Source organism: Leucoraja erinacea, chromosome 1 (genome assembly GCF_028641065.1).
Source record: "Leucoraja erinacea ecotype New England chromosome 1, Leri_hhj_1, whole genome shotgun sequence".
In the NCBI taxonomy this organism is placed as follows: Eukaryota; Metazoa; Chordata; class Chondrichthyes; order Rajiformes; family Rajidae; genus Leucoraja; species Leucoraja erinaceus.
Window position 1 is genome coordinate 156,033,759 of NC_073377.1, and position 27,257 is coordinate 156,061,015.

General features: G+C 39.7%; 1 protein-coding gene across 5 annotated transcripts in view; it reads left to right on the top strand.

Moving 5' to 3' along the window:
- The window catches only part of znf827 (zinc finger protein 827), a 91,075-nt gene that overhangs the window by 18,695 nt on the left and 45,123 nt on the right, over positions 1-27,257 (top strand). For all 5 annotated transcript variants that reach the window (XR_008724601.1, XR_008724602.1, XM_055646279.1 and 2 more), the window contains exons 3-5: positions 503-675; positions 3,275-3,761; positions 23,854-24,048. Coding sequence is in view for 3 of the 5 variants with exons in the window: in XM_055646279.1 (XP_055502254.1) it covers positions 503-675; positions 3,275-3,761; positions 23,854-24,048 (855 nt within the window). In the remaining 2 variants the exon portion in view is untranslated. The remainder of the gene's footprint in view (positions 1-502; positions 676-3,274; positions 3,762-23,853; positions 24,049-27,257) is intronic.

The following is a 27,257-nucleotide window of genomic DNA, read 5'->3' on the forward strand; positions in this document are numbered from 1 at the left end:
TTTACAAATGATCTTGCTTTTCACTAATTTCCTTGCATTTCATACTCTTGATTCCTTAGATTGTTATCGTCTGTCCATCTCCTGCCCTTAAGCTCCACCATTGATACTGTTGATACTATGGAATATGTTCCCTAAACCCAATTCCCTAACCACCTTCTCTATGAAGCCCCACTTTAAACCTACTTTATAACCAAGCTTTTATGCGGATATTCTAATCTTTATCCTTGAGGTCAATGTATTTACTTTTGTTTGCAACCATAAAACACTGGAGAAGCATTCTATAAACTGCAAAGCTACTACAGGTAGTTAATTACAAGCTGTGAATTTTGGGGAAAAACACAAAACACATAAAAATATTTTGCATAAGTTAGATTGGCGGCATTTTGGTTTCCATTTCAGTCAAATGGTTATAGATAATAGGAAAGAAAATCAGGAGTATAATCAATCTTTCAACTGATCGGCAGTGCAGATGAATTACCTGTAGCTTTATTTCACTTTACAGTTTCAGACGAAGAGGGAGGAAAATCCTTTCAGTGTCCCATTTGTGGCTTGGTTATAAAACGAAAGAGCTACTGGAAACGCCACATGGTGATTCACACTGGACTAAAGAGTCACCAGTGTCCTCTCTGCCCATTCCGTTGTGCACGCAAGGACAATCTGAAATCACACATGAAGGTACCAGGGGTGTTGGCATAAGTTTTTATAAATGATTATTTCTCAATGTACTTTCCTGATGAATTGTGGAATATTACAAGTATTTGAATAAAGAGACTAAGTAAGTAACTGTTGACAAATACTGAGAAATCCCAAACTCATTGCGATTTGCTGGAACATTATTTGCCTTAAAGCTCCATTAAGATTGTCTAAGAATAGGTAGTGCTGTGATTTTTAATTGTTATCCTAAAACCAGCTTTAAAGAAAGTTTGTAATCAGCAAATCTAAATAATTCCCATTTTAACAAGAAACATTGAAAATTATTCACCCCCCAATTCAAGCTGCTCTTCTGAAGGTAATTCTATGGACATTAGTTATCTTGTATCCTGCCAAGTGACCATTCTTTGTATAAAAAAATTAGGTACAATGAGCCACAAAAGTTTTGATTTATTAGAGAAGTGAAACTAAGTAAGATTTTGCCTTCACTATTATATATACACACCTTACTATCCCTATCCCACATCCCAGCAGGGACTGAAAAATGTAACAGCGCTGTGTATATTTAATTGGGTAATACGTCTGAGCAAGTAGCTATCAATGATGTTGGGAAATTTGAAGAAAACAATATTTTTGTTCTTTCAATGAACTAAATTCAAGACTGTAAAAAACATAACTACAAGTTATCAGAATGAAAATATTTAGAATATATATTTTTACTAAGTTATTTTATGTTACTTTAGGTATTTTGCAGCAATTATAATCCACTTTGAGTCTAGTTATTTTGCCAGATTAATGTAGGATATCAAAATAAAATGAACCCCAGGAATACATTGGTTGTTCAAATGATCTAGTTTAATTGAATGGAAATAACAGGGCAGCCTTCTATTGCCAATGTGATATAATTAGTGTTATTTCTTGATAGCTATCACTGTTAAACTCCGCTAGCCTTTTTTTCTCATGGCCTAAAGTATTATAGTCAGAAAGTAATTTACTGTGCATGATAATATTTTTCACATTTAGAATATTCTAAATAGGAAGCTGCAGATCAACCAGCTGTGGGTATTTCTTGAATTCTTCATCTCCTCTACTCAGTAGAAAGGAGAGAGACAAAAATGCTGGAGTAACTCAGCGGGTCAGTCTGAGGAAGGGTCCTGACCCAAACCGTCATCTATCCATATTGTTCAGGGATGCTGCCTGACCCGCTGAGTTACTCCAACATTTTGTGTCTTTCCTTGGTAAACCATAATTTGCATTTTCTAGTAGAACGGAGAGTTATTTATCCTGTTTAGTTTCAGCAACTTTGGGTAGCAGTTAGTGACAGACCATGCAGCAGAATGTGGAAATACCTTTAATCACCTTGGTGTCACCAAAATTCTCATTGTTTAAGACAACGCATTCAAAGTATTTTTAAGGTTTGTGCATCTATTTATTATTCCAATTCCAATATGCATAATAATACTGGAAATACTCTGGGTCAAGTGGTGTCTGTGGAAGGAGATGTGTAATTAATGTTTCAGGCCTGAATGTTCAGTTCTGAAGAAGGGTCTTGGACCTGAAGTGTTAATTGTTTTTCTTTTCTCAGAACCTGTTTTATTTCAGGTTTGCAGCATCTACAATATTTTTTTTTATTTTGCACATACAGTATGCACATTCAAAGCAGTGTTCTCTTCAGTAAGATATAGTTTACTTTTTCAAATACAGTGGCGAGCATGCTACCTCTTTGCTCCAGCAAACCTGATTCAATCCTCACCTGTTGCATGTTCTCGTTCTGATAGTGTGGGTTTCCCCATGGTACTTGTGTTTCCTCTCACATCTCAAAGATAAGCAGACTGGGAGGTGAATTGGCCTCTTTAAATTGCTTCCAATGTGTCAGTAAATCTTGTGGTGGGGGAGGAGGAAGTTCCGTAGAGAGAATAGAATACAGGAAATTTACAGATAATCTCATTAGTATGGCCAAAATTACCTCTCCCTATATCATGGAAATATCGGAAATAATGCCATACACTTAGGAGGTAGGGTTAGTATTCTTTATAGCACAGTAATGTACAGAAACCTCAACTGGCTTTGCATGTGTTTCAAAAAATATGCATGCGAGATGACTAAAGGAATTCATTGGTGAAAATCAAAACATTAAATGGTACTTCAGGGAAATTTTGCATTTTATATGTTTAAAAACTGATTTAAAAGCATGGGGATTCTTTTGTGTTCATTCAACCCACCTCAATCCTGCAAAGTAAAACAGTAGCTGCATGCTAGTCTATTTTCTGTTTAATAAACTTATAATTTGTATTCAGTTGCCATCACAAAGTCCTTTTTCCATTTGCTTTTCAAATGGAATGTACTGTTTTAAGTTGTGATGTTATGTTAAGTCATGGATAATCCATTGTAGAACAATTTTAAGACATAAAATAGTTGTAGTGTTAAATGCAGTCTGTATGCATTCATACAGCTCATTTTATTTACTTTTTTGTCTGTAGGTGGCTGCTTCTTTCACTAAAATGACACTCTGAAAAAAATGTGCTTGTGTCTTTAATTGGGAAGTGGTGAGGGTACAGGTTTACATCTAAAGTTTTTATCATGTTCTCGTGTTCCCTTTACAAACAACTTTGTCAATCACCAGGTTCATCAGCACCAGGACAGAGGGGAAACTTTCCATTGTGACCTTTGCCCTTTCACCTCGTCTCGTCATTTCAGTTTAAAACTCCACATGCGCTGTCATCAGCACTTTCCCAGAACAGAGGTGAAGGTCAAAGAAGAGATTACTGACTCTGAGGTCGGAGGGTTACCTGTTAATGAGACTGCTGATAAAAACGAGGAAGCACAACTACTTGGGAATAAGTTAAAAATACAGGACCATCTTTTGTATGAAACAATGACAGAGAATGACAAGGAAGCTGCTGTTCCATTGAAGCCAGTTAAAGAGGAACCCATTGATATGAATGTCACCAGTATATCACTACTAGATATTCATGGGTTTGGCAAAAGACCAGAAGCAATACAGCAGGGTTCAGCAAATCCATCAGAGACATCTGATCCAAGAGACATCCAAAAAGTATTTCTCTTCAATCATGACATTTCTGCAACAGATTTTCTTCTGAATTTATCAGGTAATGCACTTTTCCTGATTTAAATGCAGATTTATTTTTGTCTGATACTTTAAACAGATGGTCATTTTTATTTGTATGGAGACTGTTGATGCCTTTTTTGGCTTTAAAAGTTAAAAAAATAGACGTATTGAAATGTTTAATTAAAAATGTGACAATGATTTGTATATTTCTATCATATACCGTAAGCTAGACCGTCCCAAGGCAAAATCTGAAATGATTTTTCACACAAGGTGATAAAAGTTTGAACTATTGATCCTAGTTGATCAATTGATTATTTTGTTTTGTCTAAGATTAACTTTTTTTTTAGTTTAGGGTCAAAATAGAAAGAAAACATGGTGCTGAATAGTCTACTATTGCTAAAAAAAAAGTAATTATTTTGTTTCTTATCAAAAGCTTTCAAGTATTAGAGAATATGTTTACTGGAAGAAATAAAATGTCAAATACTTAACCCAACTACTTCACCTGATCAAGTGAGCTTCATCTTGGAGTGACTTCGTTCCACTTGGCTCTCCAATGAAATATCAGCATTTTGTTAGAAAATTCTTTATCAATCATTAACCCAGACTTGACTTCCTGTAATCTTTTACAACATTTGTAATTGGTTAGCAGTGTAAAATCCTATAGTTGTACAGTCAGTCAGTCAGATAAGGTTTCCCTGATTCCAAACTTGTATTGCATTATCAAGTTATGTTCTGGAATGTTCAGACAGCCCTTCGTTGCACTCATTCAATAGCTTTGAATGAGTTCGTTTATATGAGAAGCTTGATTTTATGATGACTTGGTGTATCATGAATGTTGCATTTTGCTTATCAACCATGAACCAGAAACAGAAGAAAATAGAATAATGCAGCTTTTGAGTGTGTGGTGGGACCAATCGAGGTTCTATTTTATAACACAATCCTGCAATGTATGCTGTTATTACATTTTTAGCAATGTTTTGCAAATTGTGTACATTAGCATATAAGAACATATTTGCAATTGCACTTTTTATGATCAATAACATACATGTGGGAACAACAATTACATAACTCTACAGCCGGTTTACATATTGTTCCACAGTGATGCCATTGTCTATATATGTGGGACAACAGTTTGCCCTCTGTGGCCAGACTAAGCCTTCCACACCCACACAAATGTAGAACCAGCTAGTACTTAGTATGAATCACTTTTCCCCCCAAAGTTAAACGTGCTATATATACATGGTATATGGCATAGTTTACTAGTTGATTCTGTGGTTAAAGGCAATTGTTGCACATACAGCCAGTTGACATTAAAGTGGTTTGAAAAGTAACTAAGTACTTTCACATGAAGCTGCATGATTTTTCAAAAGATAATACTGTATTTGAAACTTCTAACTTGTACTTTCAAATTTCAGTATTCTTACTGTTAGAAGCTTCTCCATGATTGTTGCATTTTAAATTGTTGCCTTGTTTAAATGGCAGTTATATCTTCTAAAATCCAACCTTTATTGTACTGAACTTTAAAATCAATTTTGAGTCGAGGGCGGTGGTTGGGATGAGGGTGAGCAAAAAGATTGATGTGAACGTTATTTATTCATCGTGCATTTAAAAATCTGTTTTGGATGTATCAGAACCAAGATTAAAAAATGGCAGGCTAACTTTATGAACATTGCAAGAGAGAAAAACATCACCTTTAACTATGGTGCAGGTTGTGTTATGAATTACATGGAATCTAAAGGGCCTGTCCCACTTAGGCGACTTTTTCGGCGATAGCCGGAAAATAGGCTGTGGTCACGTGGTCGCAGAGTGACGCCTGTATTGTCGTGAGCTGTTGCCTCAAGTGCTATGGCTTTTTTCTTGTCGCCGTTTGGTTTTGAAATGTTCAAAACCTCTTGGTGACAGTTCACTTGACGTTGTGTGACTTCTCCTGGCGTGGGTCCTGTCGCCAGGTTGATGTCATCTGACGTTGGTTGTCGTTGGGTGCTGACTTCGGTGAATTCAAGTGGCGGCAGCGTACATCATGCTACATCAACCGGCGACAGTATCGGCATCATGAGGTCACGTTGCGTAATTTGGAGAAAAACGTGCACCTCTCCACCTGCCTTCAGTTGACGCCGTCAGGGTTGTAGCTTGTCGCGGGTTGACATAGGTTGACTTCGGGTGTCATAGGCTGTTGTCTATATCGTCGTAGGTTGACGTCGCGTGCCGCAAAGAATTGGGACGCCGGTTGTCGTAGCTTGACGTTGACTAGGTGGCAGCCTGTCATAGACAATGTCGTATGGGGGGCCCGTTTCACGGCGTCATGCCATGACAGTGACTCGCCGAAAAAGTCGCCAAAGTGGGACAGGCCGTTTAAAAAGTGGGATAGACCCTTTAGTTCATTTCTGTTGCATAATAGAGTTGCCAGATAACTGACAGCCTCCATATTTTAGTCTTGCACGTGTGGCATAGCTTTCTAGATATATTAGTACTTAAAATATTCCAGAGTGCAGAAGTAAAGCTGAGTACAGTGCACAGGGTAGACTTTTTATTCTTTTTTGTTTGGCTCTGAAGTTGATTGCTCTTTCAGAAAGCAGTTGATTTTTGTCTTGCACAAGGAGACACTTTATGCAGGGTTTGGTCCTGTGAAAGCTTTGCTGGATACAGCATTCCAGATAAAGTAATGAATCGAAAAACCATAGTCTGCTATAGCAAGGCAGCGACTCACTCAAGCGACTTTCCTAATACTCAGTATTTCATGAGGAGTGCGTCCTCTCCAGAGATACTGAGTTATTTCTCTTTGTTTGACATTTCAGTGCCAATAGATTAAGTATCTGTTGTTTCAAAATCCGAAGGACCCTAATCAAATATCTTTAGTCCTCAATATTTAAGGACACCTATAATGGCATTTTTATCTCGGAATCAAACGTTATGCACTCAAATTACACTCCAGGAAGTTGAGCACTAAATTTCAAAATGTAGTCAATTTAGATATACAGTACTGAAACAAATCCCATTATACCATCCCAAGCTCATCAACAAACTCATGGCACTTGGAGTCAGCACTCATCTCTGCAACTGGATCCTCGACTTCCTGACCAACAGACCGCAATCAGTGAAGATAGAGAACAAATCATCTAAATTTCTAGGGGTCAATATCGCCAACAACTTCTCCTGGACCACCCATGTTAAAACAACAACCAAGAAAGTACACCCAATGACTCTACTTCCTTAGAAGACTTAGGAAGTTCAGCATGCCCCAACAACCCTCGACATTTTCTACAGATGTGCCGCAGAAAGCATTTTATCGAGATGCATCACTGCTTGGTTTGGGAACAGCTCCATCCAAGACTGCAATCCATTTGCAGCGAACTGTGGACGTAGCCCAGATTGGAAGGGAACCAATCTCCCTACCATTGACTCAATTTATACCTCACAGCAAGGCCAGCAGCATAATCAAGAATGAATCGCACCCTGCCATTCCCTCTTCACCCCTCTCCCATCGGGCAAAAGGTATAGAAGTGTGGAAATGTGCATGCTGCAGGCCTTGCTGAGGCAGCATGAGGTGTAGATGGAGTCAATGAAAAGGAAGTTGGTTTGTGCGATGGTCTAGGCTGCATCCACAATTCACTGCAATTTCTTGCAGTTTTGGATGGAGCTCTCCCCAAACCAAGCTGTGATGCACCCTGATAAAATGCTTTCGATGGTGCACCTGTAGAAGTTGGTGAGAGTTGTAGGGGCCATGCCGATCCTCCTAAGCAAAGGAGAGGTTTGGGTGTGCTTTCTTGGTAGTTGCTTCAATATGGTTGTTAGTGACATTGACTCAGGAATTTGAGGTTTGCAACCATCTCCACTTCAGCATCGTCAATACAAACTGGGGCATGTGCAACGCTGCGATTCCCAAGATCGATCACTATCTCCTTTGTATTGCTGCCATTGAGAGAATGGTTATTGTCTTGACACCCAGACACAAGGTTCTTGCTCTCCTTCCTACTCCGAATCCAGCCTACAATGGTGGTATCGTCTGCGAATTTGAAAATTGAAATGGATTTGTACATGGCTGCAGGGCTATGGAGTTGGAGCAATTTTGGTGTTGGTGTGGCCAGTCGGTAAAAAAAGTCCCGACTCTGACCACAACATAAATTTCAGAGACTAAGTAAATCGGAAAAAATCCCACTTTTTAAACATACCGCACAGTTTATTTCCACCCGAGAGAATGAGAAATCACGTCGGAATAGAACAGAATGATGAAACTTTAGATGATATTGTTGAGGAGGCATCTCAGCTCTGTCTAATGCAACATATGCGTTGTGCTGTACATACATTTCAACTAGCAATAAGAGATGGATTGAAAGAACGCCATGCAGCTACTCTGATAGGTAAGGGGAGGCAAGTAGCCGCTGCAGCCAGGACCTCTAAAATTCATGGTATCCCCCAGGACTTGCAGGAAAGGAAGCTATTTTGGACCAAGCAACTCGCTGGGGCAACACATATATGATGGTTAAGCGTTTGCTTGACTGAAAACCCCTTCTAGAAGACATTGATAATCCCAGTGTTTTAACGACTTAAAGTCAATGGAGGTTGGTGTCACAATTAGAAGCTCTGCTTGCTCACCCTTCTGCAGTCACCAAAAAGCTGCAAGCAGCGGATTTAACTCCTGGTACATTCCTATGGGAGTGGAAAATTTTAATATTTCACCTATTCAAAGCTGGAGGATTAATTGCTGAAGGAATTGTATCGTCAGTGAAGAAATGAGAAAGTCTGCTACTTGAAAATCAGATCTTGTTAGCTGCTGTCTATGTAGATCCAATGAACCGAACCTTGTGAGCGAAGAACAAATTGATAAAGCAGATTTTGCAAAATATTTAGATAACAATTTGAACAGTCGAGAGCAAAGCGTTCCCGTTTAAACGTGCAAAGGCAGCCTTTTGATGTTAAACTAATGGAATGTAAGCAAAAAATTCTCAGTGGTTTAAAAGAAATAGAGAAATATGATCGCTCATCTAAACTTACAGTACAAGAAGTCATCCCTGCTTATTCAGAAATAGTAACATTTGCAGCTATGACAGTAACTGCCATGCCACCCACTCAGGTCAGGGTGGAGAGACTGTTCTCCGCACTGAAAATAATTAAATCAGATTTAAGGGCTTCAATGAAAGAGGATCTGGCAGAAGTAATTCTGTTCCTCATGGGCCTGTCCCACTTAGGTGATTTTTCAGGTAACTGCCGGTGACTGCCAAGTCGTAGCAGGTCGTTGAAAAATGGCCGACTGGAACAGCTAATGTCAGAGTAGAACACATACACACATCCATTCCTTCACCAGCCAGTTATGCAGGCGGGGGTCAGTGCAAGTGGGGGAAGTGCTGTCTGAGTGAAAGTCACACGGTGCAAAGCCAATGTGATATAGACACACCACGATCAACAGGAAGGTTGGCGCTGTAATTAAGACAGTGAAAGCACTGTGTACGGGAAGGGTCATTTAAGTCCTTTAAAAGTATGGGGGGGGGGTGTGAGGGGGAGACGTGGTGAGGAGAAGAAGTGGAGACAACTTTTAAAAAGTCTGAGATACAGTGAAGCTCGGCGGACATTAACATCACCGGTCAGTTATCCTTGGTTCTGAAAACTACTGTTTACGTTTTTTCCCCCCATTAGCCAATGAAATTTACCAGTCAGCACTGGCGACAACCTATGACCCACTACCACTGCACCTACGGCACGGGAATTCTCGCTACTCTCCATGGCATCAAAATTCTGGTCGCTGCTAATTTTTTCAACATGTTGAAAAATTAGCGGCGACCAGAATGAAGCCGCCACTAGTTTCCAGAATGCAGGAACTACTCACGGCCATGAAGGCGACTCCACGGTAACCACCTGCGACCATGTGGCGACCGCATAGTCTCCTGAAGTCACCTAAAAAGTCGCCTAAGTGGGACAGATCCATAAGGATGTTATTAATAAATTTTAGGTATGTACTTTTGTAGCAAACTTAACTACCTATGCATTTAGTGGGGTTTTTTTTGGTTTTTTAAAATTTTTATTTTATTAGAAGTAAGTACAATCATATGGCACCAAAGTGCCTAATTTATATTTTCATAATACATTTTATGCACAGCTTTTTAAAAAAATTGTTATATTGAAGAAAGATTAGAATAAGAAAAAGAAGTTAGATAGTAAAGGATAGAAAGACGTGACATATATAGTGTGTGAAGAAAAAGAAAAAAGACGAATAAGTGAAGACAATTGAGAAAAATAAAATAGAAAAAAGAAAATAGAACATAAAAAAAAGGAAGGAGATCATTGTTTATAATCTTGGCCATCCCTCGTCCAGTCCTGAAACAGTTTTTTTTTACAATTGTGTTGCACCATATGATTCCAAAAAAACGACGAATGGAGACCAACTCGTTATGAATTGGTCTGATTTATCCATTAGGAGGAATCTCATTTCCTCAAGATGTGCGGTGTCCAATATACTTGCAATCCACATTTTAAGCGTTGGTATTGATGTATTTTTCCAAAAGTATTAATTATTTTGCTATTATTAAACCATAGTTAAAGAATAAATTTTGAGATGTGGTCAATTTATTCCCATCTTCCATTACGCCAAATATAATCACTTCAGTATTAGGTTCCATTCTTATCTTGAATAATTTTGTAAATATTTCGAAAATATCACTCCAAAATCTATAAAGTTTTATGCAGGAAACTAAGGAGTGTGTTATAGTTGCATTTTGGGCTAGACATTTATCACAAGTGGTGGATATATTTGGATAAAATTTGTTCAATCTTGTTTTTGAATAATATAATCTATGTACAATTTTAGATTGAATTAGATTATGTCTTACATTAATCGAACCTTTGTGAGTATATATCAAGCATTTTTCCCATGTAACCTTCGTAATTTTTATCATTAGTTCCCGTTCCCACTCTTCTCTAAGTACCTCTGTCGATGGTAGGTCTATATTTAGAATACTATTATATAAATATGATATTAATTTTTGTGAGTTAGCTTCAATATTCATTGCTTCTTCCAATAACTCAGGAATTATTTTTTGATATCCTTGTATATATTTTTTCATGAAATCGCAAATCTGAAGATATTTAAAATATTGGTTGTTTTTCAGTTTAAATTTTAATTGTAATTGTTGGAATGATAGTAGGTTTCCCATTTCGTACATATCCCCGATCCTTCTAATTCTGAGACTTTCCCATTGGTTATATGTTTTATCAATAAGAGATGGTTTAAATAAAGGGTTATTCGCTATTGGCATTAACAATGATAGATTTCTTAATTTTATTTTATTTATTTATTTATTTTTTGTTTATTTTATTAGTCTAATTTTTTTTTTAATATTTTCGTATATATACCGGTATAGACTGAAATAGGTATAGTAATTGTGGTAGGAAGATCATTTTTATTGCATTTATTTTACCTAATAATGATAAAGGAAGTGTTTTCCAAAATGTAATCAGCATATTTAGTTTATTTAATAAAGGTATGAAATTAGCGTTGAATAAAGCTTTATATTTTCTAGTAATCTGAATACCCAAATATTTAAAATTTTCTGTTGCGATTTTAAAGGGGAACTTCAATAAGTGTGTAGGTTCTTGAGGTTTTAATGTCATGATTTCACTTTTATTCCAGTTTATTCTATATCCAGAAAAAGACCCAAATTCCTCTATTAAATTTAATAAATTTGGTATGCTCTTTTGTGACTTTGTAATATATAAAAGTATATTGTCTGCATATAATAAGATTTTATTCTTTGAGTCCCTGGTATTATAGCCCTGAATATTCAGATGAATTCTTATACTTTTAGCCAGGGGTTCTATCATAAGGGCAAATAGCAGGGGTGATAATGCACATCCCTGCCTATTACCCCTTGATAGTTGAAATTTTTGAGATAACATGTTGTTAGTTAAAATTCTTGCCATCGGTTTATCATACAATAATTTTACCCATGTTATAAAATTCTCTCCCATAGTAAATTTTTGTAGTACTTTATATAAGTATTGCCACTCTACCCGATCAAATGCTTTCTCTGCATCCAAAGAAATAATTAACCATATAACATATAACAATTACAGCACGGAAACAGCCCATCTCGGCCCTACAAGTCCGTGCCGAACAACTTTTTTCCCTTAGTCCCACCTGCCTGCACTCATACCATAACTATCCATTCCCTTCTCATCCATATGCCTATCCAATTTATTTTTAAATGACACCAACGAACCTGCCTCCACCACTTCCACCGGAAGCTCATTCCACACCGCTACCACTCTCTGAGTAAAGAAGTTCCCCCTCATGTTACCCCTAAACTTCTGTCCCTTAATTCTGAAGTCATGTCCTCTGGTTTGAATCTTCCCTATTCTCAAAGGAAGCTTGTCCAAAAGTCTATCCCTCTGGTAAAGACCACATCTTAAACTGCGCTCGAAGGATTGATGGGAAAAGTGTCTATCCAAGACATAATTTAATTCAATTCAAATTATTCATTTTCAAAAAGATTAATTCTATCAAGTCCCCCCGATAAATGTTTGTTTCAAAACGCTAATATAACACATTCATTTGCGCTGCCAGTGATATAGAATCAAAATAGACCTAACTTATTCAATAGGACCTTTCTCTGTAATAATTAGAAATTGTTGAAAAAACAACCAGGCAACATTCTATTAGGAAATGGACTAGCACTCTGTACTCCGACTCTCTATTTTGTCTCCTTTGACACGACTTTTTCCTATCAATGATGGGCGACCAAAATTGTACAGTTCCAGATCTACATCCAGAATACAGATTTGAAAAATTCTCTCTTTTGGTCTCTCTTCATTTTTACTTTGCCTTTTTTATTTTTTGTACAATGTTAACATTACATCCCAGCTTCTATACTCATGCTCTGATTTATAAAGGCTAGCATACCAAAAGCTTTCTTTACCACCCTATCTAGATGAGATTCCACCTTCAAGGAACTATGCACGGTTATTCCCAGATCCCTCTGTTCAACTGTATTCTTCAGTTCCCTACCATTTACCATGTACGTCCTATTTTGATTTGCCCTGCCAAGGTGTAGCACCTCACATTTATCAGCATTAATCTCCATCTGCCATTTTTCAGCCCATTCTTCCACATGGCCTAAATCACTCTGTAGACTTTGGAAATCCTCTTCATTATCCACAACACCCCCTATCTTGGTATCACCTGCATACTTACTAATCCAATTTACCACACCTTCATCCAGATCATTGATGTACATGACAAACAACAAAGGACCCAACACGGATCCCTGAGGCACCCCACTAGTCACCTGCCTCCAACCCAACAAACAACCATCCACCATTACCCTTTGGCTTCTCCCATTCAGCCACTGTTGAATCCATCTTGCTACTTCTGCATTTATGCCCAACAGTTGAACCTTCTTAACCAACCTTCCATGAGGAACCTTGTCAAAGTCCTTACTAAAGTCCATATAGAGAACATCCACTGCTTTACCCTCGTCAATTTCCCTAGTAACCTCTTCAAAAAATTCAAGAAGATTAGTCAAACATGACCTTCCAGGCACAAATCCATGCTGACTGTTCCTAATCAGACCATGTTTATCCAGATGCTTATATATATTATCTAAGTATCTTTTCCATTAATTTGCCCACCACTGAAGTCAAACTAACAGGTCTATAATTGCTAGGTTTACTCTTGGAACCCTTTTTAAACAATGGAACAACATGCGCTGTACGCCAATCCTCGGGGACTATTCCCGTTTCTAATGACATTTGAAATATTTCTGTCATAGCCCCGGCTATTTCTACACTAACTTCCCTCAATGTCCTAGGGAATATCCTGTCAGGACCTGGAGACTTATCCACTTTTATATTTTTCAAAAGTGTCAGTACTTCTTTTACTTTGAAACTCATAGTATCCATAGCTACTCTGTTTCCCTTACCTCACTTAATTCAATATCCTTCTCCTTGGTGAATACCAAAGAAAAGAAATTGTTCAATATCTCCCCCATCTCTTTTGGCTCTGCAGATAGCTGTCCCTCCAATGGACCAATTTTATCCCTCGTTATCCTTTTGCTATTAATATAGCTGTAGAAACCCTTTGGATTTACTTTCACCTTGCCAAGGCAACCTCATATCTTCTTTTAGCTTTTCTAATTTCTTTCTTAAGATTCTTTTTACATTCCTTATACTCCTCAAGCACCGCATTTATCTCGTGCTGCCTATAATTATTGTAGATCTCCCTCTTTTTCTGAACAAGATGTCCAATTTCCCTTGCAAAACCACTTGCTCTTTCCAATTTTTACTGTTTCCTTTCAACCGAACAGGAACATAAAGATTCTGTACTCTTAAAATTTCCCCTTTAAATGTCCTCCATTTCTCTTCTACATCCTTCCCATAAAACAAAATGTCCCAGTTCACTCCTTTTAAATCATTTCGCATCTCATCAAAGTTAGCCTTTCTCCAATCAAAAATCTCAACCCTAGGTCCAGTTCTGACCCTCTCCATAATTATATTGAAACTAATGGTATTATGATCACTGGACCCGAAGTGCTCCCCAACGCATACCTCCGCCACCTGTCCCGTCTCATTTCCTAACAGGAGGTCCAGCACTGCCCCTCCTCTAGTAGGTACCTCTATGTATTGCTGCAAAAAACTATCCTGCACAAATTTTACAAACTTCAATCCATCCAGCCCATTTACAGAATGTGTTTCCCAGTCTATGTGTGGAAAGTTGAAATCTCCCACAATCACTACCTTGTGCTTACTACTAATATCTGCTATATCCTTACATATTTGCTCTTCCAATTCTCGATCCCCATTTGGCGGTCTATAATACACCCCTATAAGTGTTGTTACACCTTTAATTTAGCCTTTTAGCTCATACCTATGGTTTTAGTTTAATAAATTTGGGAGTAATGCTTTTGTAATATTAATTTAATTCAATTGAATTTTAATTTTGTCATAGTCCTATATGTTTTTGGGTATTTTTAGCATAAATATAATGGGGTTTTTTTCAAGAATAAACAATAAGCCACAATAGCATAGCTACAACCATTAGACTCAAAACTTTAAGGACATGGGTTTAAACGTCAGGCACGGTGGCGTTACAACGAATGCAGCACCGGCAATATAGGTGCTGCAGTTCAATCCCGACTACGGATGCTGTCTGTACGGTGTTTGTACGTTCTCCCCGTGACCTGCGTGAGTTTTCTCCGAGATCTTCGGTTTGTTCCCACACTCCAAAGATGTACAGGTTTGTAGGTTAATTGGCTTGGTAAATGTAAAATTTGTCCCTAGTGGATGTAACATAGTGTTAATGTGCGGGGATCGCTGGTCGGCGCGGACCCGGTGGGCCGAAGGGCCTGTTTTCGTGCTGGATCTCTAAACTAAAAGGAAGCCTGGTGATTCATGTAGTTCTTATGAAATGCCATCTTGTTAATGTCATCATATCAGATTTAGAATGATTATACCTAGGGGTCGGAGTCGGATACACAAGGAGTCTGAAACGAGTGTTTTGGGTATCGACTCCACAACCCTGCATGGCTGCACAGTCGTGGGTGTACAAGGAGTAAAAAAGGGGGTTGAGAATGTAGCTTTGCGGAGCACCAGCGTTGAGGATGATCGTAGAGGGTGATTTGTCCCCTATCCTTACTGTTGGTCAGGAAATTGAGAATCCAGTTGCAGGGATGAGTGCTGACACCGAGACCCACAAGGTTGGTGATAAGTTGGGATGTTGTTAAAGGCAGAGCTGATTCAGGTGTTCCAGCGATGAGTCTGGGGCAATGGCATCGTCCGTGGACCTGTTGTGGCAGTAGGCGAATTGTAGTGGGTCAAGATCACTGGATAGAATGGTTTTAATACATTTCATAACTAGCCTCTCAAAACATTTCATGATGGTGGATTTCGAGGCCACTGGTTGGTAGTCATTTAGGCATGAGGTCTTGCTTTTCTTCGGCACCAGGATGATGGTGCTAACCCTTACCGTAAGCTACATCGTCTTTTTATTAACCCCACTGTGGGGTAAAATTCCTCGCATCCTATCGATACCCCATCATAATTTTGTTTACGTCATTGAAGTCACCGTTCTGCTCCAAAGGCAATAAACCCAGCCCATTCAGTCCTTCCTTATAGCTGAAATGCTTTATTGCCACATGTGACTGGGCAAAGTGAAATTCTTTGAGGCATACATCCAATGTATACAAACAGCAGCCACCTACGGCACTGACAAAGTTACAAAGCACGCCAGCTCCCCCTTTTGTCCCCCAACGGCAGGACCTCCACTGTTCTTTCCCCATCCCCCTCACGGTGGCTCCTCCACGCTCTCATATACCGTCGACCGTGGGTCGACCCGCGAAGCTTCACCACTGCCGAGGTCCCACTGTCGAGGCCAATTCACACCTCCGTGGTGCCGACCCTGGCCCCAGCCGCGTGCTCTGTCTGCCGCTCCACCGACCCGCGAGGCACTGGCTTCCGTCCGACCCGCGAGACCCTGACCGTGCCCTGAACAGGGCTTCTACGCAGCGATCCGGGAGGCATCGAGACTGCGGCGTCTCAATAAAGGACTCCGGCTGCTTTCCCAGTCCACAGCCGTGGCCCGTTGGGAAGCCATCTAGGGAGTGTTTGAAGGCAAGTGCAAATGTCATGGAAGATTTTAAACTATATAACTATTAAACTGGCATGGATATTGTAGAAGAATTTGTGGCTTGCATCAGGGATTTAGACGTAGACGTAGACATGGACAATAGGTGCAGGATTAGGTAATTCGGACCCTCAAACCAGCACCGCCATTCAATGTGATCATGGCTGATCATCCACAATCAGTACCCCATTCCTGCCTTCTCCCCATGTCCCTTGATTCCACTAGCCCTAAGAGCTCTATCTAACTCTCTTTTGAATGCATCCAGTGACTCGACCTCCACTGCCTTCTAAGGCAGAGAATTCACAACTCTCTGTGTGAAAACGTTTTTCCTCATCTCAGTTCTAAATGGCCTACCCCTTATTCTTAAACTGTGGCCCCTGGTTCTGGACTACACCAACATCGGGAACATTTTTCCTGCATCTAGCGTGTGCAATCCCATAATAATTCTATATGTTTCTATAAGATCCCCGCTAATCCTTCTAAATTCTAATGTGTACAAGCCCAGTCGCTCCATTCTTTCATCGTATGACATTCCTGCCATCCCGGGAATTAACCTCGTGAACCTACGCTGCACTCCCTCAATAGCAAGAATGTCCTTCTTCAAATTAGGAGACTAAAACTGGACACAATACTCCAGGTGTGGTCTCACCAGGGCCCTGTACAACTGCAGAGGGACCTCTTTGCTCCTATACTGTCGTTATGAAGGCCGACATGCCTTCTGAGTGCAGTGCGTTACTTAACTTACCTGGGATTAGGCAATGTGTAGGACAGAACTGCAGATGCTGGTTTAAATCTAAGGTAGACACAAAATGTTGGAGTAACTCAGCGGGTCAGTCAGGCAGCATCTCTGGAGAGAAGGAATGGGTGACGTTTAGGGTCGAGACCCTTTTATCAGACTATATTGGATTTGGTCATGTGTAATAAGGAGGGAGTCTGATGAAGGGTCTCTACCTGAAATACCTTGCCCTTTTCTCCAGAGATGCTGCCTGACCCACTGTGTTACTCCAGCTTTTTATGTCTATCTTCGACTAATAAACAATCTTTGGTTAAAGATTCCCAAGGTGGTGGTGAAAAAACGAGTGTCTTCAACTTAAATGAGGATGATTATTAGGGGAAGATGGTGGAGTAGTCTAAGATGGACTGGAGAAAATAAACTAAGGAGCAGGTCAGTAGATGAACAGTGGAACAACTGCAAAATGGTTGTTTACCCCCAATTTTAATGAGGGATTCCATGCAAAATTTGTGGTTAACAGAGGAGGTGAAAGATGATATCGCGCACAAACCCCCAACCTGGACACACTGCAGCAGAGCCACTGTTGTGCCGCTGCCGATCGGAACGCCTGTTGAATGTTTAGTAGAGTGTTAAATTTGTTCATGATGCATGTATTTTTTATTTCTATTTATTTTTAATGCACACTGAATGGACACTGGTTGAGCAATGTTTTTTTGTTTCCTCTGGGTATGTGAATACTCAGGAAATGACAATAAAGATATACAATACAATACAATATATTGGAAAGTAGGGCATGTAAAGTGGCAAAGGCAGGTGAGAAAAGCTTTATTGTTTAGGATCCAGCCATGAAAGACTATAAGAAGTTAATTAGAAGGGAGAACATTGATTTTCAAAGTAAACCTATGTGCAATATCAAAGCAAACAGTAGGAATTTCTATGTATATATAAATAGGAAGAAGACGGCTACTGTCAGTGTGGGACCTCTTTTTAAAAAAACAAGGTTGGTGAATTAATAACAGGAAACAAAGAAACAGCAGAATAATCATTTTTTTCATCAGCCTTTGGCATTGTGGACATTGCAAATACATCAATAGATGGGTTAATTTCAAATAACATGGAGTAGCCTGCAAGACCATTCTAATCTTAAGCACAGGAATAAAGTATTAGTAAAACCCATCAGGATAAAGGTGGACAAATCAACAGGACTTGAGGGCATTTGTGCCTATTTCAAGGAGTGGCTGTAGAGCTAGTGGACCCATTAGTTGATTGTTTTCAAACCCTACTAATTTTCAGTAAGGTAGCAGAAGACGCAAAACGGCCAATATTAGTTTTTTTTATTCAAAAGAGGGAGGCAGAAATTGGGAATCTATAGACAAATTTAGTTGAGGATGTCTAGGAAGGAACTGCATACTCTGGTTTAAACCGAAGATCGACACAAAAAGCTGGAGTAAGAATGTGACAGGAATCTGTAAATATGTTTAGTTTTCCAAAAGACTTGATAAGATGTCATATGAGGTTGGTATCTGAATTAAAAGCTATTGAAGGAAGTTGTGTGAACATAGATTGAAAACTAGTTGTGAAGAAAACAAGAGTTTGAATAAATAAGTCCTTTTATGGCTGGGATGGGTGTAACTAGTACTCAGTTCTCTCAATTGTTTAATATTTACATCAATGACGAAGTGAACAAAATGTAAGGTTCGAAGTGTGTGCGTGATGAGGATGTTGTGACTTTATAATAGGTAGATTGATTGAATGAATGAATGCATGAATGAATACGTTTATTGGCCAAGTATGTACACATACAAGGAATTTGCCTTGGTGCTCCGCTCACAAGTAACAACATGACATACAGTAAACCATTAAGCATAAAACATTAAACATTAAAGCATTAAGAATAACACATTATAGTTGAAGCATGTGAATGAAATAAAATACCAGAGTAAAAGGAGGCTACAGACTTTTGGTTATTGAGTAGAGCTACTGCTCGTGGCAAAAAGCTGTTTTTATGTCTGGCTGTGGCGGCTTTGACAGTCCGGAGTCTGTTGTCTAATGAGTCCCATACTCATAACTCATAGTCTTTATTGTAACACAAGTGGAGGAAACATTACATGCTATCACCTGTGTGGTCAGCATTTAGTCTAACAGTGAGACAGTGACGTGCTGTATTAATAGTCCATGGTGGGGTTGAAGATCTGGACTGGACTACATAATGTGCAGCATGCATAATATGTGTGGTAATAGATATAGTAAAGGCAGACTAATATAGTTAATCTACATCCTTCCTCTTAAGGAATTATCCCATAATAAAATAGATATGATAATTGCATGCAAAATATATGTACCACTGATTACATTAGGTATGTTGCAAAGCCTACCTGAAGCGTCGCTGAAAATCTGTCGCTGCGGGTGTGCGCGATTTTGGCGCCGTTTAGAGGGGGGCGGGTTTAAAACGCGATTTTCACTAGGCTGTTCCAATCGAGGATGTTCAGCCTAGTAAATCATTAACGAAAAATCGCTGAAAGACCCCGTCGCAAAAGGTATTATTAGTTTTTATGGCCTTGTATAATAGTTATAATAGTTTAAAAATCACTCTCTAAACCCGCGACCTCACGCAACCACAGGGCCGCATGGAGCTGTATACAGAAGGTATGTCGCTTATTTTTACATTAAAAAGGGCTTCTTAAGAACCCTTTATACAAAGTTTACTATTGCGAGTAGCTAATTTTGGGCTCTTTATATCCCGCAGTATTTTTCTGGGCATTTGAGGGCACAAATCTACCGCAATGTGAACGTTCTAAACCAGTAGGAACCCACTAGAAAGCTGATTTAAATGGACTTTAATTTACAGCAATTGAACACTAAATTCATTCCATTTTAGCCTATAAATTAATGTAAATGAGATTTCAAAATCATGTTTTATTGTGAATTATTTATGAATATTATTTGGACACTTGGGCTATTTAAAAATGTTGATCATTTATTAAGAAATGGATAGATGTTTAGATCTAGTAATTGAAGTTTGAAATTAGCTACACTTGGGTAACTAACTAATTATATGTTTTAATTTCAGGTCATCCAAGTAAGATTATTTTATATTTGTTTCAGAATGGTTCAATCTACGATAACTGAAAATTTCATTCAGTTCTCTTAATTTTTAAGAAGGTTATGGCCTTTTGACAGCACACAATCGCAGCTTTTTTGTCTCGTCCATAGAAAATCAATAGGGAACAAGATGCTAATTTCCGAGTATGAAAATGGCCATAACTTTTTAAATACTTGAGATATAAAAGTGAATTAGGTGTCAAATTAAACTTCTTTTTATGCTTTATCTGATGGGATAAATTACAGACTTGAGTTTTTAAATCTCAAAATTTTGTAACATTGCTAATTACATGTGGTTGGTATAAATAAGCTGAAGGGAATAACACCAAAGACAGTTCAAACGTATTCCTGATACTTTGGGTTAGGCCTGCAGGTGCGACCTGCATGTGTACGGTACAGTCCTGCATTTCCTCCCTTCACTGGAAATTAGATCGGTGGTAGAACAGCGCAGGAGAATGAAGCAACATCGCCGGCGACAAAACTGGAATCCTTGACAGGGGTCGAGGTGGCGTGGTCATGGGCGAGACGATCGGATAAGGAGTGGCTGGCGACGGTGGTATGATCGGGCCGGTGCCATTGGATGGGGATGGAAGTATGCTTGTGCGGTCGGGATGGTGCGGAGATGGAGCTGGTGCATTCACAGGCAGGATGTGCTGTCTATTACGTCTGTAGGTGCCGCCGTCAACATTGACCAGCTATGAACGTGGTTCAGGAACGGTTCTAGATATTACACAGAGGCGGTCATGACCCTTTTCGGTTTGCAGACGGTCCACTTGTCCCTTGGCTAGTGGTGGAAGGGGTCTGCTCATGTCATACATTTTTTGAACGTCTCGTTTTTGTTGTCACCTGGGCTGGATTTCAGATGGTGTGCAAACTTGCGGCTCCAATGTCTGTTTTGCCACAGGTTGTGTGGTCAGGTCTGTCTTGACGTCAGACGTTGGGCAGGTGAGCCCAGTACAGGATCAAGGTTGAGCAAGTCTTGGAAAACGTCTGATCCTGCCCTGGGATCGCTCCAGCATTTGTTTGGTACTCCTGACAGCATGTTCAGCAAGCTCGTTTGACCGTGGGTATTCAGGGCTGCTGGTGATATGACGAAAGTCCCAGCATATGGCAAAGTCTTTCAAGTACTGGCTGATAAATTGGCTGCCGTTGTCAGAAAGTAGTTGATAGGGTGCCCCGTGGTCAGAGAAATGGCATGCCAGCTTCTGGACTACCGCTGCGGAGGTGGGGCTATGGAGTAGATCAATTTCTAACCATCCGGAGTACGAGTTGACTAGGACCAGGTATTGTTTGCCATACCAATCAAAAATGTCAGTTGCCACTGTGGACTGTGGGAGGTCGGAAACCGGATGTGGGAGAAGTGGCTGCTTTTGTTGGTGTGGTGCCAAACTATTACACACACCGCACAGGACTCTACCTTTTCACGTCTATAATCAGTCATTCCAGGCCAGAAAAAACATGCTTTTCGCTCGTAGAATAGTCACCTCTGTGGCTATGTGGCAATAGTGGCCCTTTACGATAATGCCATCTTGTAGTACTAGTTCGTCACGAACAGAGAAGAAGGGCCAAAGTGGGAGTGGTAGTCTGTATTGTTTGTCTGGCCGCCCATGCTGTATGACAGAGGAAACGGATCGTAAGGTATCGTCAGCAGCAGTCTGGGCTGCGAGATCTTCCAAACAGAACGAAGGAACATAGGAGACCATCATGACAATGAAGCTGTCCTCATCCATTGATGGTTTCTCACAGGTCTCATGTGGAGCTCTTGACAGGGTGTCAGCCAAGTGCATGTCTTTGCCACGTTTGTAAACCAGAGCAATGTCATACTTCTGTAGTTGTAACATCATACGTTGGAGACATGCTGGAGCAACGTGTTTCGGTTTGTTCAGAATGCTGATTAGTGGTTGATGGTCGGTTTCATGTGACTGTTTTTCCGAAGATAAAGTCATTGAACTTCTTGCAAGTGAAAACGACCGCTAGCAGCTCCTTTTCAATCTGAGTGCGGCGTTGTTCCATGTCAGTCATAGTGCGTGAAGTATAGGCCACAGGTCTGTTGCCATCATCGTTGTTTTGAAGGCAGGCTGCTCCAAAAGGGCCTGTCCCACTGTACGAGGTAATTCAAGAGCTCTCCCGAGTTTAAAAAAAAATCAAACTCGTGGTAAGCACGTAGTATGTATGTAACGGGTACGTCGGAGCTCGGGACGTCTCTTAGTGGCTCGTAACTCTAACGGCAGGTACTCGGGAAACGAGGTAAGCTTGTGAAGACTCATGAAGATTTTTCAACATGGTGAAAAATGTCAACAAGAGTCCCGAGTGCCTACGTGCGGCTATTACCATAATTCTCCGAGTTTGTATCGGGGGAAACTCGGGAGAACTCTTGAATTAGCTCATACAGTGGGACAGGCCCTTAAGCCATACTGGGAGGCAAAGTGCTTGAAAGAGTTTATGGCCTGGGTGAGAGGGGCAGAGATGATCTTACCTGCTCGCTTCCTGGCCCTTGCAGTGTACAGTTCGTCAATGGGGGGAAGGTTACAGCCAACAACCTTCTCAGCTGATCGAACAATTCGCTACAGCCTCCAGATGTCTTGCTGGTGGCTGAGCCAAACCAGACCATGACGGAGAAGGTGAGGACAGACTCTACGTTATGTTAAATTGGATCTTAACTCGGATATAAACCAAGAAATTAAGATTATCAGGAATAGCCTCAAACTTGCTCTAGTATTCTTCTAGATTGTGTTCCTTCTGCTGCCTCAGAGCAATATTTCGCCTACTCCACATACACTTTAGATACTCTGTAATAGCTCATCCTCAGCCCTCGGGGGTAAGGAATTGCAAAAATCACAGCAAGACAATGAGTCCTGACATTGTTGTAGCATGGTGGTTTTATTCTGAGTTCCTGACACTCAGTGAATGGCAGAGTGGGCTCAAGTAAAAACTGCTTTACCCGCTGAGCATTTTGTATTTACTTCAGATTCCCAACTTCTGCAAATTTTGCTTTTGTGGAATTTATTACCCTTTGTCTATTTAATTTAAATGTTTCTGAGACTTATGAGGAATGTAATGGGCCTGTCCCACTTAGGCGATTTTTTAGGCAACTGACGGTGAGTAGTCTCCTCAGTTGCCCAAAGAGTTGTAGCGTCTTTCTGGTCACCGCTGGATTTTCAACATGTTGAAACATTTTCGGAGACGGTCGTTGACAGTGGGTTTGATGCCAATGAGCGTAGCTTGACGTAGGTGCTGTCATAGTTGTCGCCAGGTTAGCGTAGGTTGTCACTGGTGCTGACTTTTTCCTGTTAAAGTAATGATTATATTTCAAATTTTATGTCGAAGAGGGTCCAGTCGCCTGTTTTTTCAGCAACCTGCTATGACTATGACAGTCGCCGGCAGTCGTCTTAAAATAACCTAAGTGGGCCAGGCCCATAACTTGATTTCCCATATACTCCTGGTGGACAAATCTGTAAGGCAGTCTTTTGTTGTTCACGCAAAGAAAAAAACACCAGTTTTAGTAAAATTATTGAAGGGTGTTTAGTCCTTGTGGAACAATGGACTGCTGTGTATGACCATTTACAAAGGATGTTAATACACAGCAAGATTTATATTCATATTGAAGTGGTAAAATGCTCTCTACCTCTAAAGCGGTGTTATGGTCTATATATACTGCTATATTAATGTGTTTTTCTCTTAAAATTACAGCTGCAAACCAAAGGGGGCCCTTAATTCCAAGGATCAAAGTGAAAGACGAGCCTAAAGAGAGGACAACACCCGATCCTATTCCGTCACCACGATCAGTTAACTTGATTGGTAAAGAGCCCCCAATTGCTGCTTCAGAGATGTTCAGCCAGGATATGTCTTGTAAGGTGGCATCAGAGCTCCTGTTTAAACTATCAGGTACCTGTCTGATGACTTGAATTATAACTGTGTTACCTAACTTTTCCAACAATGAGCAAAATATTTTAGTTCGTTTTGAACAGATTAATAAGGTATGTTTTGAAAAATAATGTCAAAAGGTTAGCAATTAAATTTTAGTACCATGACAGGGTATAGTGACTGAGTACCTTGTGTTGCGGAAATTTGGTATCTTCCAGGGAGAAATGTAATGCTTGGATAGTGTTTGGCTTCATCCAAATTAATATGTCTTACAGTGTTTTGTCTATTGGTTATGGCAAGGCAAAAAGGAAATATTACACTAAAAAAAAAAATAGCCTAATGGAAATTTATATTTTATTAAATCGATAATGTTTATATTTTAAGTTTTATGTTTGGTTCTAACTCTGTTCAAGTTGCAGTGTTTATTTCCAGTACTGTTCATATACTTAGGCACGTGTATAAATGCACTCTCCCCATAATTACCATTGCAGTTAATTGCTTTCAACATGTTATCAATCTAACAGGCAATATCACTACCAGCCAACTCAATAAATAGATCCTTATCAGAATTGTCATTTTTTGAGGGTTTTTTTATGCTTTGAAGTAGCAATTAGAGATAAATTAGGACTGGGTTTCAATTATGGACCCGCAAGACTGCACGGTGCAAATCCAGATCTTTGAACTGAAAGGATATTGTTTTAGTTAAAGAAGTCAGATGCTCAGGTAGCCATTTTTATTTAAATGTCCTCTTGTCCCTCAGGGGAGCATGTCATCACAATTTTGCTAAGTGCAATTTGTTAAAAGGAGCTCTTTGTCAACCATTCATGATTCTTCTTGGGGCTGGATGATCTGGGACATTGGTTATGTAGGAAGGACTGCAGATGCTGGTTTATACTGAAGATAGACAAAAAATGCTGGAGTACCTCAGCGGGACAGGCAGCATCTCTGGAGAAAAGGAATAGGTGACATTTCGGGCCAGGTCTGAAGAAGGCTTCTGGCCTGAAACGTCACCTATTCCTTTGAATCCCATTTACAATTCCGATTTAACCTACCAGCGCAAATGTCTTAGGGCTTTTGGTGGAAACCCGTTTAGTTTGGCGATACAGCATCCTTTGGCCTACAGCGGGTCCTTTGGCCTACCAAGTCCACGCCGGCCGATCCTTAGTACTATCCTATACACAAGCAATAATTTACAGGCCAATTAACCTACAAAGCTGCATGCCCTTGGAATTTGAGAGGAAACCAGAGGCCTCAGAGAAAACGCACACAGTTGCAGGGAGAACGTACAAACTCTATACAGACAGCACCCATTGTCATGATCGAACCCGGGTCTCTGGCACTGTAAGGCAGCAACTTCACAGCTGCACCACTACATCACCCTAAAATGTATTTTTTTGGGAGTTGACAGTACCACATGCTTGTTAAAAAAAATTGTTTTAATTTATTGTTTCTACCAATGCCTAATTTGGTAGAAGCGTTGTTGTAACAGGCAACAAATTTGAAACATTTTTCAAAATAACTAGCACCAGTTAACCACTGTTTCACATTTAACTGATAATTTTGTTGAAGTAATAATAAATCATCATCTCCATATGTCGATAAATGAGTTCTTCACCATGTTGATAAAATCAATACCCCAGATTAAAGCCCACTGTGTTTCTTGCTACTCAGAACTGGGATATTCTAAATGCCATTTTGTTTCAGAAAACTTTTCCTTTTTTTCTCCAGATTTATGCATGTGTTTATGTTTAAAAAAAAAAGTGAGCTGGAAAGCCCAAGCAAACTCTTGCTCTGCTGCCAAAATCAATTTCATTGACGGCTGGCCTTCTGATTTTTACTCCTCTGGCCTTTGCTCACCTCATCCCCTAGGAAATAATTCAGCAATGTTTTATTTTCTCATTCAGGACCTGTGATTTGCTGGCCAAACCACATTTATTTTGGATCCCTCATTATCCATTTGATAATGGTGGTAGTGGGAGAGCTTCCTGTTGTATTGGTGCTGTTCATATTAGCAATTTGATGTAACGGGCAAAGTAAGGGTCCGTGTGTTGGGATGGTACTGGAAATTCTACAAATGCAACATTTTATTTCCAGGCTTAAATATTTCTGAATTTATTCTTTCTGGATTTAGTTGTACAACTTAGTCATCATGAAATGATTTTGTTATAGTCACTAACAAATTGAACCACTCTGTTGTACCGCACACTGACATGTTTTTGCACACTAACGTGTCTTTATACATTAACTTTTCAAAGGTTCATAATTTTCTCTCACACTCCAAGGAAGTACACATAGAGATCATTTCTCTACATAGGAAAATTATTTCTATCAAGCTGAAAAGGGTGTGGATTTAAGAGGATGTTGTTAGGACTGGAGGGCCTGAGTAATAGGGAGAGGTTAAGCAGGCTGGGACTCTATTCCTTGGAGTGCAGGAGGATGAGGGTGATCATGGCGAGATGTGCAAAATCATGAGAGGAATAGATCGGGTTGACAGTATCTCTTGCCCAGTCTGGGGGAATCAAGAAATCTGAGGGGTAACTTTTTCCACACAGAAGGGTGGGTGTGTTGACCAAGGTTCTGGAGGAGGTAGTTGAGGCAGGGACTATCGCAATGTTTAAGGTACATGGTTACGACAGGATTAGAGGGATATGGGTCAAATGCAGGCAGGAAGGACTAGTGTAGATGGGACATGTTGGTCAATGCAGAGAAGTTGGGCCGAAGGGCCTGTTTCGACACACTGACCCAATGAGATAAATATTATGCATTGAAATGTGTGCTTTCTTCTGTTGCCTTTTAACTTGCCAGACATTTTATTTGTGCACTGAGCATGTCATCATAAATCAAGGTTTGTAAAGGTTTTTTTAGCTTCCAAGTGTGCGGTATGCTTTAATTAAAACTTGATTGTTAACATTAAGATGACAAGTTGGCCATAAAATAAATTTGTAATTGCTCGGATCACTTTTTCATGAACAGCATGAACAGAAAGTTGCAGACAACTTCAGCTAAAGCGTTGGATCACTTGCATTCAAATTACGCTCTGCATTTTTTCATGGGCAGAGTTGCGTTGATTCTTAACTCTCATATTCCCCACCATCTATGTATTTGGTTCAGTATGTTGCTCCAAAAAGAAGTTTTCCTTGATTGACAAGATCATAGTTAAAAACGACTTGGCATTGGTTATTTCTGTAACTATTTATAGCATGGAAGCCTTTTGTTTGTTTAATATTTGA